Source organism: Kryptolebias marmoratus, linkage group LG4, assembly GCF_001649575.2.
Source record: "Kryptolebias marmoratus isolate JLee-2015 linkage group LG4, ASM164957v2, whole genome shotgun sequence".
Taxonomy (NCBI): Eukaryota; Metazoa; Chordata; class Actinopteri; order Cyprinodontiformes; family Rivulidae; genus Kryptolebias; species Kryptolebias marmoratus.
The window spans coordinates 3,469,481-3,484,087 of NC_051433.1; the positions used below are offsets into that span (position 1 = coordinate 3,469,481).

A 14,607-nucleotide genomic window follows, 5' to 3' on the forward strand; every position below is an offset into this window, starting at 1 on the left:
GCAGGTGCTGAGTATTAAAAAGTGTAAGAAGGGTCATGACCTCATCCATCAAAGCAGAGCCACACCATCAGGTTCAGATTTTATCCCGTTTCTGAGGTGCTGAAAGTTTCTCGCAGTGATTGTGTTTATATTAAAGTGTTTACGAGGCTTCACCTCTGCTGCGTATCATTGTGAAGATCCTAAAGCTGCAGAGATGTAGTATAATTAAAAAAAAAAACTTAACTTATGCCTTAGTGTATTAGTAAACATCAAGAGAGTAAAAAGTTAGAAAAAGCTAATAGGTGACCTTTTATTAGAATAAGTCCTCTGAGCAGCTTCCATAAAGACCTGTTATCTGGGATTGATGCCAGCCCCATTTTGTTTTTTATTTTCACGCATGTATGACTTCTAGATAATTGTGAGCATTCAGCACAATGAGTGTGTGTGCGTGTTTGTGTGTGTGGCACAGCTCCCCATTAGCTGGCTATTATTAGTTGGGATTCTATTCAAAGAGCCTGGCTCAGACGTGGAGTAGCTGGTTGGTGGAGGCCTCGTTTGCTTTCATTCAGTGTGCCGTGTTTGCCCTAACAACCGAAGCCAACTGACGCTTTTATTTCGTGAAACTTTTGAGACTTTGGCTGCAGACTGTTTGGTCACGCCATCCCACTTACATAACATTTAAATAAAGACAGCTGAATGGGCTGCGTGAGGGGGCAGACTCTCCATCACGGATCATCAGACAGCGGCAGAGCAATGACGCAGTGAGCCTAATCTGAAGTTCGCAGTTGGATTCAAACATTTCAAGCCAGGTAAGAAAAAAAGGATACTGGTTGCTTTTGTGCATCAGGTAGACTAAATTTGTTTGTTTTGGTGACTTTCGTTGCTGTGAAATCGGGTCAACATAAGCAGCTTGTGTTGTTTTGTCTGCTGAATTATAATGGAGCTGAAACCGAGGTCAAAAGGCCACTGTGCTTTGTGCATTTTGGAATTCCTGATTCTTTTTCAACAAATTATAAAAAAAAGATGTTTTGAAAAAGCCTGAACAATCTTGTCTGCAGTTTTATAAGAAATGTGAAGGTGAACATATTTTATGTTTTACTTGTTACTTCCTTTGTTTCTTCTTCTTCTTTGACTATTCTATAAAACTTTATAGAAGTTGTGATATTTTCAGGTAAATTCAACCTCACATTTCTCTGCTTTTAATCATAGCTTCAACATCAGTATTAATGTTTTTAAAGAACTGGTTCAGTCTTACAGTCTGACCAGTTAACAGGGCTGTGAGGTGTTAATATTGGCTGATGGCGTCAAGGAAACAATTATTTATTGTGTTTAACAAGAAGACAAGCCTTGCCTCTTTTAAGCAAGTTCTGATATTTTACACATAGCTTGTTAACATGACTTCAAAAGTCATTTATCACTTTACAAAAGCTGTTATCGGCCATTCAGGTTGTATCAGCAGGTATAAAAACTAAATGTTGCAGGAAACTCAGGGGCTGTGGTCCTAAACCTGTCACTGTAGTCTTGAAGGTTTATTTTGTGTTTTGATCAGTCTTTTGTTGAGCACCTCCGTAACCATTTTCTACTCAGCAGTTATGGTCTATTTTCTCTACTTCATTGATTTTAGTTGTAATTTCACATTCTGTAAAACTGTGATTTTTCTTTATTGCTGCTTGTTTTCTCATGACTACTGGGGGTGTAGAGGAGTTATATGCAAATAGTTATATTGGCAAATTCGTCCAATCATTGACACCCATTTACATTTTTTATTAAAAATGTTGAATAAAATAACAACATTTAAGTAAATAAATATGCAGTTAAGAAAATTTTTTTTATTTTTCATCTGTGTATGCAAGGGACTGATCACAGAAATAAGATAAAACTATGTGAGGGTAATAATGTTTCATTTTCACATCAAGGACAGTCTTAATAGTTTTTACATATAGGTGAAAACGTGTGCACATACCGGCTTCTGAATTTGCCCAAAATGTGTTGAAAAACACAAAGTATCAAGTATCAACCAAACCTTTACCGAGCATCTCCACTTTTTGAGTTAACCTCAAGTTTTATTATGTGTGGGTTCTATAAATACTGGTTCAGGTTTGAGAAAATGCAAACATGAAATGTGCAACATCTCAGATGTTGTTCTTTTCTTCTCTTCTGAGATCTGATTGATTCTGCAGACTTTAGTCAAGTTTAAACATTTTTGGAGCCAAATGGCTGTTTACTTTTTGAGACTTACAATCTGAAACCCCGAGACAGGAAATCCTCCTCTGTCCTCTCCTTCCCTGCTCGTCTCAATCTGTCTTTTACTAAATCCTTTTGTTTCCATAATCCTCAGAACTTGGTCAGTTTCCTTTCTTTGCTCCATCTTTATTAACACTTTAATCTCTTAGTATTTCTCTTTATCCAAAATTAATCCTTTTATAAGTGGAGGAGGAATAATATTACTGGGTATCTGTAGATATTAAAAAGCAAGCAAATCTTGGAGATAAAAAGTAAATTAAAACTAAATTTATCTTGTGAATGAGCTCATCCTGAACAAATCAAAGTGGACAATAGAAATATCCAGTTTATCATTTCTCAAGTGGTTTGCAAACATCATAACATTTTCCCCCTGTGGACTACCGATAGAAGCACTCAGTTTTCGGCTCATTTCAGTCAATTTGTGCACAACATGAAGCATGCAGTCTTAAGAACAAGAGCCATAACTCTGAAAACTGGTATTAGAAGACTTGATGTGATGAATGTGCCCGATAAAAAGACAGGAGAAAAACAAAACTCCGCGGAGAAGAAAATGACAAGTATTAAGTTTAGAAAAGGACAAGAAAAAGAAAACAAGTCTGAAATTAAATCCTGGAATAAAAAAAAACATCCTTGTTCGTCTGTTCCCACAGAGAGAAGGTGAAAGGGTCGGTTCATGACTCATGTACCCTCTGTTGCTCCTGATATCAGCCTGAATAAAAGAAACAGGGACCACCAAGACTCTACACAGGACAAATATCTCAGAGCATCTAAATCTAATTTTACTGAGCATCCTAAAACGCTTGCAGTCAGCTTTTAGTTCATATCCACCTGTTTTAGCAACAATGCTAGAATGGCAAAGTTCTGAGGGTCCATTCTTCTCTGCACTGGTTAATATGTTTCATACATACAAGCCAAAAACACATAATACACAATCATGTTTTTATTTGTCCTTACAGCTTGTTCCCATGTAAACATAAAAGAATACTGTACCTCTGAAATGCAATCAAAAGTAAAGCAGAGGTATGTAAAGTGTTGAGAGTTTAAGCTGGTTTAAGCTGGTACCAAGAAAGCAACACTAATGAGTGGCTTTTTTTGTGTTATTTTTATGCACAGTACATCATATTACATAAAGTAGCATGATGTATTAGTAATCTTTTTAAGCATTTCTTTAAGAGTCTGATCTGGAAACTACAGATAGCCGCATAAATTACACCTACACTTTTTAGCCAGACAACCTGCTGCATCATCAATTTTTGTGAAAAACACGCAGGGTTTACATTGCTGTATTTTACAACAAACTAGGATCATTTCCTAGTTGTATGAAAGTAAAATTGTCATGTGATACTAAACAAATGTTAAGTGAGAATGAAAGTGACAATAGAAATCTTGAACTGGGGTCCAACATGAAATAAGGTAAACAAAAACAATTATTTAATACAGTATTTGAATCCCAGTTTTTCTGGTGAAGATTGTCTCACTTTAATTATATGTTTTTGTTCTTGTACATTTACTTTGCTCTGTCTTCCTGCTTTTCCTTTTTTATTCCTCCAGTCATTGCATGTGTTCAGCTTTTACATTCATACGTCTCCTCTCATTTAAAACAAGGCACTTTTTCTTATTTTCTCTTCAATTTGTCTCATTGACACCAACCATCCTAATTCAGCCTTCCATTAGAAGACTCAGACTTTCTCCCCAAGGTGACCTCTGATGCTAACTCCCAGAAAATTTGTGTTTTAATAAAACATTTCATCTCTCATTATTGGCAAAGTTTTTTCCTGTCAGACCTCATCAGTCAGTGAAGCTGTCGCACAGCGTATTCCAGTGTTTTCCCCTCCTCGGCCTCAGGACCCACTGACCTGCATGTTTTTGAGGTTTTTCTGCTTCAACACGCCTGATTTGAATTAATGGGTCATTAACAGGCTTCTGTTCAACTTGATGACAAGTTGATGAGGTAATTCATTCATTAAAATCACGCAAGAAGGGAAACATCTAAAACACGCAGGACGATGTGCCCTGCAGGACCAAGACCTTGAAACACACATAATTTGTTGATTTGAGCTCTTGGACATGAGGATTGTGGGAGTACATGGACACAAAACATATACAAACTTTATTTTTAACAGGCTACAAAGGAATTGATTGGTTTTCAACAACCAGCAGATGACCAAAACATCTCGATTGCCTTCAACTCAAAGTGCTGCAATCGATTACTTTGTTTGACATTTCATTTTAAATTTGCTCACAGTTTAATCAAGTTTAGGAGAAAAATATGTGGCTAGTCTTCAAATATTTTTCTGTCCCAATGTTGAATTACCTCCTGCTTTTAAATTTATTGTGAGTGGCAAGTACCACTTTTAATCTGCAAAAAATAGAAATGACATGATAAAGGCACAAAGGAAACCTTTTAATGCAATATATTATACTTGAAAGTTGTGCCTGGTCGTATAAAAAGCACATTTCAAACCCATCTGCATGCATTTTTGTTTTGGAACATTCTCTATAGAGTTTGAGACCTGGCTTGACTATACATGTGTGGAAACATCACATAACAACTTCATTGAGACACACACAAAAACTTAATTAATCCCACATTAGTGTGTTTTGTCTGATTGTCTGTTTGTGTTTGAAGCTTCAGGATGTGATTCTCATCCCGGAGCACTGCTGTTTCTTCAAAGCCTGTAGTGTTTCTGAAATACAAAGTGCACTTTTGTTTTGGTGCCAAAGGCAACTGTGAAGTTAGAAATCAATCACAACCAGTTTGGGACAGTTATGTGTCCTTATCTTTTTCTTTTTACTTGTTTTTCTTTTAGTTTTATGCTAATTTTGATTGGTTTTAGACACTTTATAACTAGTTGATTAGGGGATATTTGGATTTAAAGCCACTTGCCCTGATGAAAACCGATGCCAATGGCTTTCCTTTTTGTGGATTTGTGACACAAAGACATCAATACAAAACAGCAGTTGGTGTTAGGATGAGCTGCAGCTACAGACTATCGCTGTCTCCTGTCAGACTTTTAAAGCTCTAAGTGTTTTTTAATAATGCTGTCTTTTGTGTCGTCTTCTTGGAAGCCATTTTGGCGGTTGATGAAAAGATCTGTGTTAATTCACTTAGCCCTGTCCATATGTTTTGTGCATTTACACCCAAAGTGTCCCAGTTTTTTTTTCTGTAATGAAGGGGGAGAGTGAACCAAGTGGCTTTTTGGCCCTAAACTGAGATTTTCTTTTACCCTCGAGACACACTTGAAACTGTTATGCTTGCAAAGTATTTTCTTCATTTTTGTCTTTGATAGTGACCACAAACTTTAGAATGTCGTTCTGTGTTTTCTTTCGAAATGCTATGTTTTGTATTATGATCAATCTTCTTTAACAAGCATAAAAAAATTGTGTCACATGTTACAAATCCAAATCTGAAAAACTTGGAGCGTTGTGTAAAATATAAATAAAAACAGAATGCTATGATTTGCAAATCCGACAATCCTATATTTCATTCATAATAGAGCACAGTGAACATATCAGCTGTTGAAACTAAACAAATGCACAATCTTTTGGGAAAAATAAGGTAATTTAGAATTTTATGGCAGCAACACATCTCAAAGAAGTTGTTCCCTCTGTGCAGCATCTCCTCTTCTTCTACCAACAGTCTGTAAACATCTAGGACCTCAGGAGAGCAGCTGCTGGAGGTTTTAGAGGGAATGTTGTCCCATTCTGCTCTGATGGAGGATTTTAGCTGTTCAACAGTCCTGGATGTTCTTTTGTAGGGTTTTATATAATAAAGAGGAACATTGTTCTGAAATTGTTCCACTAATTTTAGACATAAATTCACAGACTGGTGAACCCTTGCCAATCTGTACTACTGAGAGATTCAGGCTCTCTAAAACGTTCTTTGTATGCTCACCTTTTTGACCTGTTCCTAATTAACGTAATTAGTTGCACAATGTTTCTCCACAGCCTTTTGTTGCCACCATTCCAACTCTTTTGATGCTGTGTTGCTGCCATCAATTCCAAAATCACCTAGTTTAAAAAAAACAAACAAAAAAACAGTACAATTTCTTAGTTTCATCATTATGATATATTTACTGTATTCCAATGTGAAAAAATATGTGTTTATGACGTTTGCACATGTTTGTGTTCTTTTTTTTATTTATATTTTACAGAATGTCCCAACTGTTTTGAAAGTGGGGTGGTACATGGTTTTTGCGACTCTGTCAGAAACATGACGTTTTTTGTTTACGTCATTGGAATCTGTGACAATTGATGATTTATTGGCTTCTTGTAGGAGTGTTAAGTAGTTTACCGACTACATCTTGTAACTTCAAAATAAAGGCCAAGAGGACGCTCAAAATCCAAGGGTAGGGGTAACCCTGGGAAATGGGGATGAACTCTTTCTGTCATTTTAATGATAACAGAAACTTTTCTCACATTTTTGATACTAAATGATCATTTCAGCCAGAGTTTTTGTGCAGGAATGTCAGACTTTATGATCTCCAGCTCTGTCCACCAGGCTCTCTGTCCATCCTGTTCCCATGAGAATGATGTCTGGTTGGGGCAGAAGCCATTCCCTGTGTAACCTCTCTGCTTTCTCCCAAAGGACCAATTGGCCAACATTAAGCCAGTGACCCGGCCCAGCAGAAACGAAGATGTATGCAGCGGCAGTAACAGTAGACCGAGGTCAGGCCGAGCTGAAAATAAAACTGCATTTTTTTTGTCAAAATAAATAAAACGAGATGATGAGAGCTGCTTTTTATCTCTGAATCCTGTGTGACCGGCAGAGGATGGTGCTGTAACCGTATCCTTTAAAAAGAAACATTCAGTTTGCTTTTACTTTAACTTGAGACGTCATTCTAGACACATTTTGGGATTTTATTTCCTTGCGCAGGTCTTAAAGTGTGTCTCTTGTCTCATGGCCTTTATCAAAGGATTTTTTTTTAGTATATTCATGACTTCTGCAGAACACTTTATCATTGTGCAAACAAACTCTGTCTACTCGCTTTGTCTCTCCACATGTAAAAGCTTGTGTTTCATAAGACTTGGACAGAGCCATCTATCTGGAACTGATCTTTGTATGTGTTTTCATGTAGAGTGAAGCACAGCAGGACGGATGAGAAGCAGTGAGGAGGTGCATCCTGCGACACAGAGACCCGGCCAGTTATTTAACCTGAAGTATGTGGACTACGTGGTTCGCCTTGGTCGCTGATCCCCCACGAAGCCTTGGAGCGAAGCTGTGTTTAGAGGACAAAATCTCCAGCTTCGGCTCAGTGTGAATGACCATACAAGGCTTTTACTTCAGAAGTGAAAGATCAGTCAGGAAGAAGATTACAGGACTTCTTTTAGATCTATTTCTTGAATCAATCTCTGTCTTTCCTCTGTCTGTCAGCAGTTAAGGCTCTGTCTGTTATCTGCCTGTTCCTCTTTTTACTTCTCCCTCTCTCCCCTCTTTCAATCCTTTAATCTCCCCCATTTTTCTTTTTTCTGGCTCCTTCCCATCCTCTCTTCCCTTCCCTCACTCTCCGATCGCAAACACACTGTAAAAACAAACGGTTGACATTTAACAATAAAACCAGTGCAACGTGCTGCACCTATTTTATTTGGGCAGATTATACACAATACTTTGAGTTAAAATGATCTAAATGTTAACAGCTAAATCAGACTTAAATGAATTTTAAGTTTTATCTTTGTTTTTTCATAATTTTAGTTAAATAAATTAGGTCAATTTGAACTTGTTTGTACTTGGTATCACTCAGCTGTGTTAGCTAAATACAGATCAGTTAAAATGCAATTAGATTAGTAAAATTATAACTAATTTAAAATTCTAAATACAACTATATTTAGTGAAAAATATACCTGGGATAGTTAGGTAGCTATATAAACATTGCAGTTATCAGACATAAAGGATATAAACTTAAAAACTTCTTGTGAACAGAATCTTTTCAACTACAAGTTTTATGACGATTCCTCACTTCAATTTGACTTTTACTAAGTTGCCTGTATTTTTAACCCATAATAATGGAGTCCTAATGTTAAGAAGTTAACGGTTGGCGTACATGTTGAAGCAGCACCAATATCTTTGGTTAAATTTGGTTAAAATTTAATCAAAACTTTTAGGTTCCAGTTGGTACTAAAAATAAATAGCTGCAAAAATACTCGATTCCTTTTTTACAGTGTAGAGAGGGCACTCTAATAGACCTCCCTCACGTCTCCTGTCGCTCCACTCCTCCCTCCTCTTCTTCTTCTCCTTCTTGGTCTTTTCTCTCTCCTCCCCTTACCTCCCTCCTCTCTCCCTCACTCCTTCCCCCTTTTCTCAGCCAGTCCCAGATAAGAAGGGGGCAGAAGTAATTCCCTTCAGCCACTTCTGAAGCTGGAGCCACCAGAGAAGGGTGGGAGGAAGAATTAAGTTCATCTTTTTATTCATTTTTTTATTTTTGGATATTTAAATATAGAAACTTTTATGTGCATGTAACTTTTAATCTTAGTATAAATCATACATTGTTAATTATCAAAATTCTTTGCTTTCTCATCACTTTTGCTTCTTTTATTTGACTTTTTTGTTGAGTTGTTCTTCTTTTTATCTGCATTTTTTGTGGGTGGATCTAAAGTTTCAGCTCTCAACAAACCATGAAGAACCTGCCAAATGTCAAGCCAATGGACCCATTCATCTGACTGAAAGCAAGAGGCAAAAATAAGATCCAGGCTGGAAAAGTAAAGCGATTTGTGCATCTTTACTACAAGTGAAGAACAACAAAGACCACTTTGTGTGACATCAACAGGTGTTGCTCTTTAAAAAGCGTAGTTTACCAGAAAGGAGACCTTTTAAAGTCAAAGAGGACAACCTTCAGGAGCTGACCTCATGGATTCTCGCGTGCAGAGACTTGTGCAAGTATCTTGCACACAGATGTTTGCTTAAGGTAAATTGGGGTCAAAGTGTGAGCAATCTTCTCTTGACCCTCTCAAGGCTGAGAACAAACAGTTTAATACAGTAGAAGAACTGTCATGAAAGGCCTAAACCTCACCTGGGTGTTCCTGGTGCTGCTGCTGCTTTGGACCTGGTCAGCCGTCACCGACGCAGCCGGCGTTGGAAGCACAGAGCGAGGAGGAAGTGGAAGAAGCCAGAGGAAAGGAGGAAGTGGCGGCAGTGGAGGAGGCACAGAGAAAAGAAGGAGGTTTCACCGTATCCAACATGGTCAGTGCAGCTACACCTTCATCCTGCCGGAGGTGGACGGGTGTCAGGGAGGAGGATCGACCTCACAGAACGAACAGTATGGCGGCTCTCGAGGTGTGCAGAGAGATTCACCGCCTGTGGATGGCGATTGGTCGACTGATAAGCTGCAGCACCTGGAAAACATAATGGAGAACAACACGCTGTGGTTGCAGAAGGTAAGAGATAAACTGTCTTTTCTTCATCGCACGCCTTGACATGATGTTGAAACCACTGGGTCAACAGTTAAAGACATGTGTGTATGAACTGTGCGCTGATGTTTTCAACTTTACAGGGGACAGATTAATGCTGGCCAAAAAGAAAATGGTAAAAATCTCAAGAATATCAGTTTTTATTTCTACTCTCAAGAGTTTTCCCCACGTGATTTCCCAAGTAAGATAAAAATAAAAACATGTGGCCAAGAGGGGTGTCACCCCAAAAATTAAACACTGAGCTTGAAGAAATGCATTTCTGTTAAAATACAGTGAGAATGCTGAGAGGTGACATTTACTGAAGAAGCTAAAACTGAAATGGTAAAGCTATTTAAAAAACAAAAAAACCCACTAGATAAAACAAGCAAAACTCAGCTAAAAGTAGCAAATGGTTTGCTAAAAGCTAGAAGTAGCAAAAGACTATTCAAAAAGTAAAAGTAGCAAAAACAGCACAAATCTAAAACTAGCAAAATGCTCACTATAAGCAGCAAAACACTAGCTAAAAGCAACAAAAAGATAGCTAAAAGCTAAAACTACCAAAATACAATTAAAAAGGTAAAAGTAGCAAAATGGTAGCAAGAAGCTAAAATGAGCAAAAAAACTAGCTAAAAGCAAAAGTAGGATAACAACAGCTAAAAGCTAAGAGTAGCAAAAAAGCTTAAAAGGCTTGTGAAATGGTACAAATAGCAAAATGCTAGCTAAAAGTAGCAGAACAGTAGCTAAAAAGTAAAAGTAAAAGCAGATTTTAAAACGAATGTTTTTGAAGAGATCTGAATGTGTTTCTGTGGGAAAATATTTGTGAATAAAGTTAAATATTTTGAAAAGTTTAACAGTTACAAAAACTAAAAGTCACAGCACCCGTCTCTCAAACACATCTGAAAAAAATGAAAAACAGGAAAACAATAATGTGAATGCTGACTCAACATTAACACAATTAAAACTCCCCAGAACAAGAAAGCATTTAAATGTGAGTTACCACATGCTGGTAGACTATGCTTTGTCACGCACTGTTTAACTCTTGGAAGGACACAACTATATGCACTGAAATGTGTCGTGTTTATTCTGCAGTGCATGAATAAGATTACGTGTGTTTGTGGCTGTTTTGTTGTGATAGAGATTTCTGCTGTAGTAATTTGTAGGATAGAGATCAAAGTTTCAGGTTGTGGTTCTGGATGAGTGGCAGCTGTTTTCAATCAGGAGCCAAGCAATGCCTGTGCCCTGCTGTTGTCCTAACAAACTATTATTCTTTCTAAAGCAATCTGTCATTTCAGTGTAGCTTTTAACTGCACGGTGTGTAATGAGATCCATCGTAAAACCTCATAATCACGCGTGCATTCTGTGAAAAAAGTCCAGCTGTACAAAGTAATTCATGTTCAAATCTGTTACCATTACACACTGACTGCACACTTCACGTGTTTCCAAGTTTTCCTGCAGTTTAAAATGCTGAAGTCTTCCTGCGCTGCATGAAACATGGTTTCAGCAGCCAATTCTTTTCACCTGCCAGACACGAATTTAATTTGGGGGGAGTTAACAGGGAGGCCCCCTCATCATGAATTGGACTGCTGCAAAAAAACAGCAAAAAAAAAAGGTTTATTGGCTTTACCTCTAATGGGGAGAAGTTGTGCAGTTTTTGGTTTCTTTTTACTAGAAGTGTCTGATAAAAACTGCACAGGACTTTGGTTTTCATTATGACCCATCACCTCCACCCTTACCCCATATAGAAAGTTATATTTATGTTCACACACAGAGCTTTTTCTTTAAAAACTTTTATTTAAGGCAGCACTTTTTTTCTCTGGTTATGCTTCCCAAAGACACATAGCAGAGTTGAGTACTGAATCACTAATTTTCAAGATATAAAATGATCTGAAGCCTCCACACTGGTCACAATCAGTCAATGAGACAAAAGCTATTACATGATAAATGTTTTAGCTTTATTGCAAACAAGCACTAAATTGATGAGAAATTGTCATGAGAAACATCTTAATTGTAGTGCGGTGTGTTTGTCTAAAACAGGGGTTCCTAAACCCTTTAGTTTCTGACTTCCAAAATAAAAAAGTCAAAGACTTGTGACCCCAGATATCCTCTGTAGAATTACAGAAACATTGCTAAAAAAGTAAACAAATAAAAGCATTAGGACAACACAAATAGATTATACCTCTTTCCCCCCTTTTATGAATCTTCTTGTTATCTTTTGTGATAATGACAGTAAAAATATGCAAGTACGAATGATATTTTAATATTGTTGATTTCTAAAACTTTTTGATCCATTGTGGGGTCTTGACCCAAACTTTAGGAACCACTGATCTATAATAACAGAACAAAACCAAAGATTTGAAACTAATCTGGTAGCTCTATGCCTCACTAATCTGATGTTGAGCGTGTTCGCCATGATACTATGTTAGCCTATCTTTTGCAAATTAGCATGGCACAAAGGCTGTGTCCATGCTGATTAGCCTCGAAAGCCAACTTTCTGTCTTTGTTTTGGCCCTGAAGACCCTGTTTTGGTGATGAGATACTGTTTACACAAGAAAAACACAGCTTCATAAAATCAATCAGTTGTGAAACTTTCTGAACTAAACATAGCTATAGTATGAAGGCAAAAGCACAAGCACAACAAGAGCAATATTTTGCTGACTTTCTGGCTGCAAACTGATGTGGTTTCTGTGACAAAACCTTTGATCATAATTGTGTGTAACGTTTTTAGCGTGATTCTGCAGTGAGGAATCACTTCAGAATGTGAAGAAATGGAAAACAGAAATAGAAACATTCTTCTTCACTGGTTTTCTGTGGCTGACTTAGGCCACATGAGACACTGATGTTTTATGTGGATAGAAGAGTTGCAAAAGCAATCAGAAAGACTATAAAATATGTATATTTGGAACTGAATCTACGTTGTGCAATGAAAGGAACTCTAAGTAACATACAGGATGTGAGTTTAGGTAACAAGTGTAGCGAGTTCTTTAACATATTGAAACAAGAAGAGATGTACAAATCCACCAAGAAAACTTCAAACTTCACTGAAAGATGCTTTAGTCTTAACTAGAACATGTTGAAATCTACATTTTCATTTGCAAATTGTTAGCAGCTGAGTGCAGTGAATTTACTGCGGGGTAATTTAAGTCACTTCACTCTGAAGTTGCACCAAACATTCAGTATAACAGCTGAATCTTTAGTGGTGTTTGTTTTTAGGTGGCACCTAAATGAACACAAAGCTATGAAATATTACATAAGTACACGCACAGCGCATGAATCTGTACCTTTATGTGAAAAAAAGACGTTTTGAAACAAATGAGACAAGATAAAATGACATGTTTTAGTCCTTTTCATGATGATAAATAAAATAACTTCTTTTTGCATCAAAAAGTTGCAAAAAGCTGACTAAAAGCACTCAAAGATAGTTAAATGCTGAAAGCGGTAAAAGAGCAGCTAAAACCTAAAAGTAGCAAAAGGCTGACTATACTGTAAAAATATCAAAAGACTAGCTAGAAGCTAAAAGGCTGACCAAAAGCTACAGTAAAAATAGCAAAAGGTCAGCTAAAAGCCAAAAGTAGCATAAGAAGACAAAAACAGAGCCAGGACACTGAAGCAGGTTTCAAAGAGAACAATGTTTATGAAAGATTAAATAAATGTCATGATATTTCTATGGGGAAAATATTTGCAAGTAAAGTAAAATCTTTTAAAAAGTATAAAAGTTACAAATCCAAAAGTGACACCAGCTGAGCGTAACATGTGTGAATGGCTGAAGCAGCACAAAATATGCAGAAGTAGTTAGAGTGTAAAACCCTGAGAACAACCAGCACATCCCTTCATTTTCCACACCCTACAAACCATAAAGTTAGACCCTCTGGTTCCAGATTAGGTGCCAATGATTAAAACCCGCCTTACAAGTGACAGGTAGCCTCAGTGTTATCTAAACCTCTGACATCAAGGTTCTACATTTATCTTTGCTTTTAAAGGGTGCAGCATAATAACACCAGGTTCTAAAGACCTTATCATGGAATGTGAATGAAGGATCCCGACACAGGAGGCTGCAGAAGGGAACCAGAGTCTTTAATGGACAAAATAAAAGGGCAAACACAATCATCTTGAAGGGCCGGGAAAACTGAAACTCTAACGTAAATTCAAAACGTCCAACACTGAAATCTGAGCAAAGACCAATGAAGAAGTGACACAAGAAAGATGGCTCTTAGAGAATAAATGAGGAACAGTTCAAATTAACCAACTATCAAACTGGGGCTTGCTTTATGAAAACAACAATGAAAATCAAGACAAAGTCCGATGCAATCAGGGATGCTAAAGCTGGGCAGGAAAACAAAAATCAAACTGAACCCAAACCATGAATGAGTTCTTTGATGTCTTCATTTTAAAGAGATAACTTTTTGATGCACAAACGTCTGGCAATCATTTTACATTATCTGACATTATTCATCCCAGCATCTAAAACGAAGCAGATTTCAAACGACCCAAGGCTCATCACTCAATTTCAACTAACAAGCATAAAAAAGTCTAATAGTTCCAAAAAATGTGCAGGTAATATCTGCAGGTAAGTCTTCTAAAGTGTCAAAATGTCATGAATAAAATCTGAGCAACAAATTAAGAGCTGAATGTTTCAACATACCAGCAACCCTGAACAAACAAATCAAACAAGCCTTGGCTCAGAAAGACAGCGATGTAAGATTACAGAAAAGTCTTTTTAAAGCCAAGATTTTTAACAGTATTGAAATGTCATGGGTGACTACTTCAAGCAGTTCAGGCAAGGAAATCCTTAAAGATCTTCCAAATAAAGGAGGATTAAGGTTGTGGAGCCCAGCAGGAACTTATTTCCACAAATATTAGTTTCTGAGATCACTTTTCCCACTGGAAAAATATAACATGTCAGTATTTTTGTTCATTAAAACATTTAAAGATCTTTATTCTGTCACAGCTCCATCTGTTCCTGCCACGCCTCTTGCTTCCAGTCATGCCACAGCCAAGTAATTT

The 14,607-nt window shown here is 37.2% G+C and overlaps 1 protein-coding gene across 2 annotated transcripts in view; it reads left to right on the forward strand.

Moving 5' to 3' along the window:
• Nucleotides 1–534: 534 nt before the first annotated feature.
• Nucleotides 535–14,607, forward strand: part of angpt4 (angiopoietin 4) — a 78,281-nt gene continuing 64,208 nt past the window's right edge. The window contains exons 1-4 of one of the 2 annotated variants that reach the window (XM_025009417.2): nt 535–788; nt 6,812–6,891; nt 7,302–8,597; nt 8,817–9,594. In XM_025009417.2, the coding sequence (XP_024865185.1) occupies nt 9,211–9,594 (384 nt within the window). In that variant the 5' untranslated portion in view covers nt 535–788; nt 6,812–6,891; nt 7,302–8,597; nt 8,817–9,210. Of the gene's footprint in view, nt 789–6,811; nt 6,892–7,301; nt 9,595–14,607 lie in introns of both variants that reach the window. The other variant, XM_037975032.1, reaches the window with a different exon arrangement.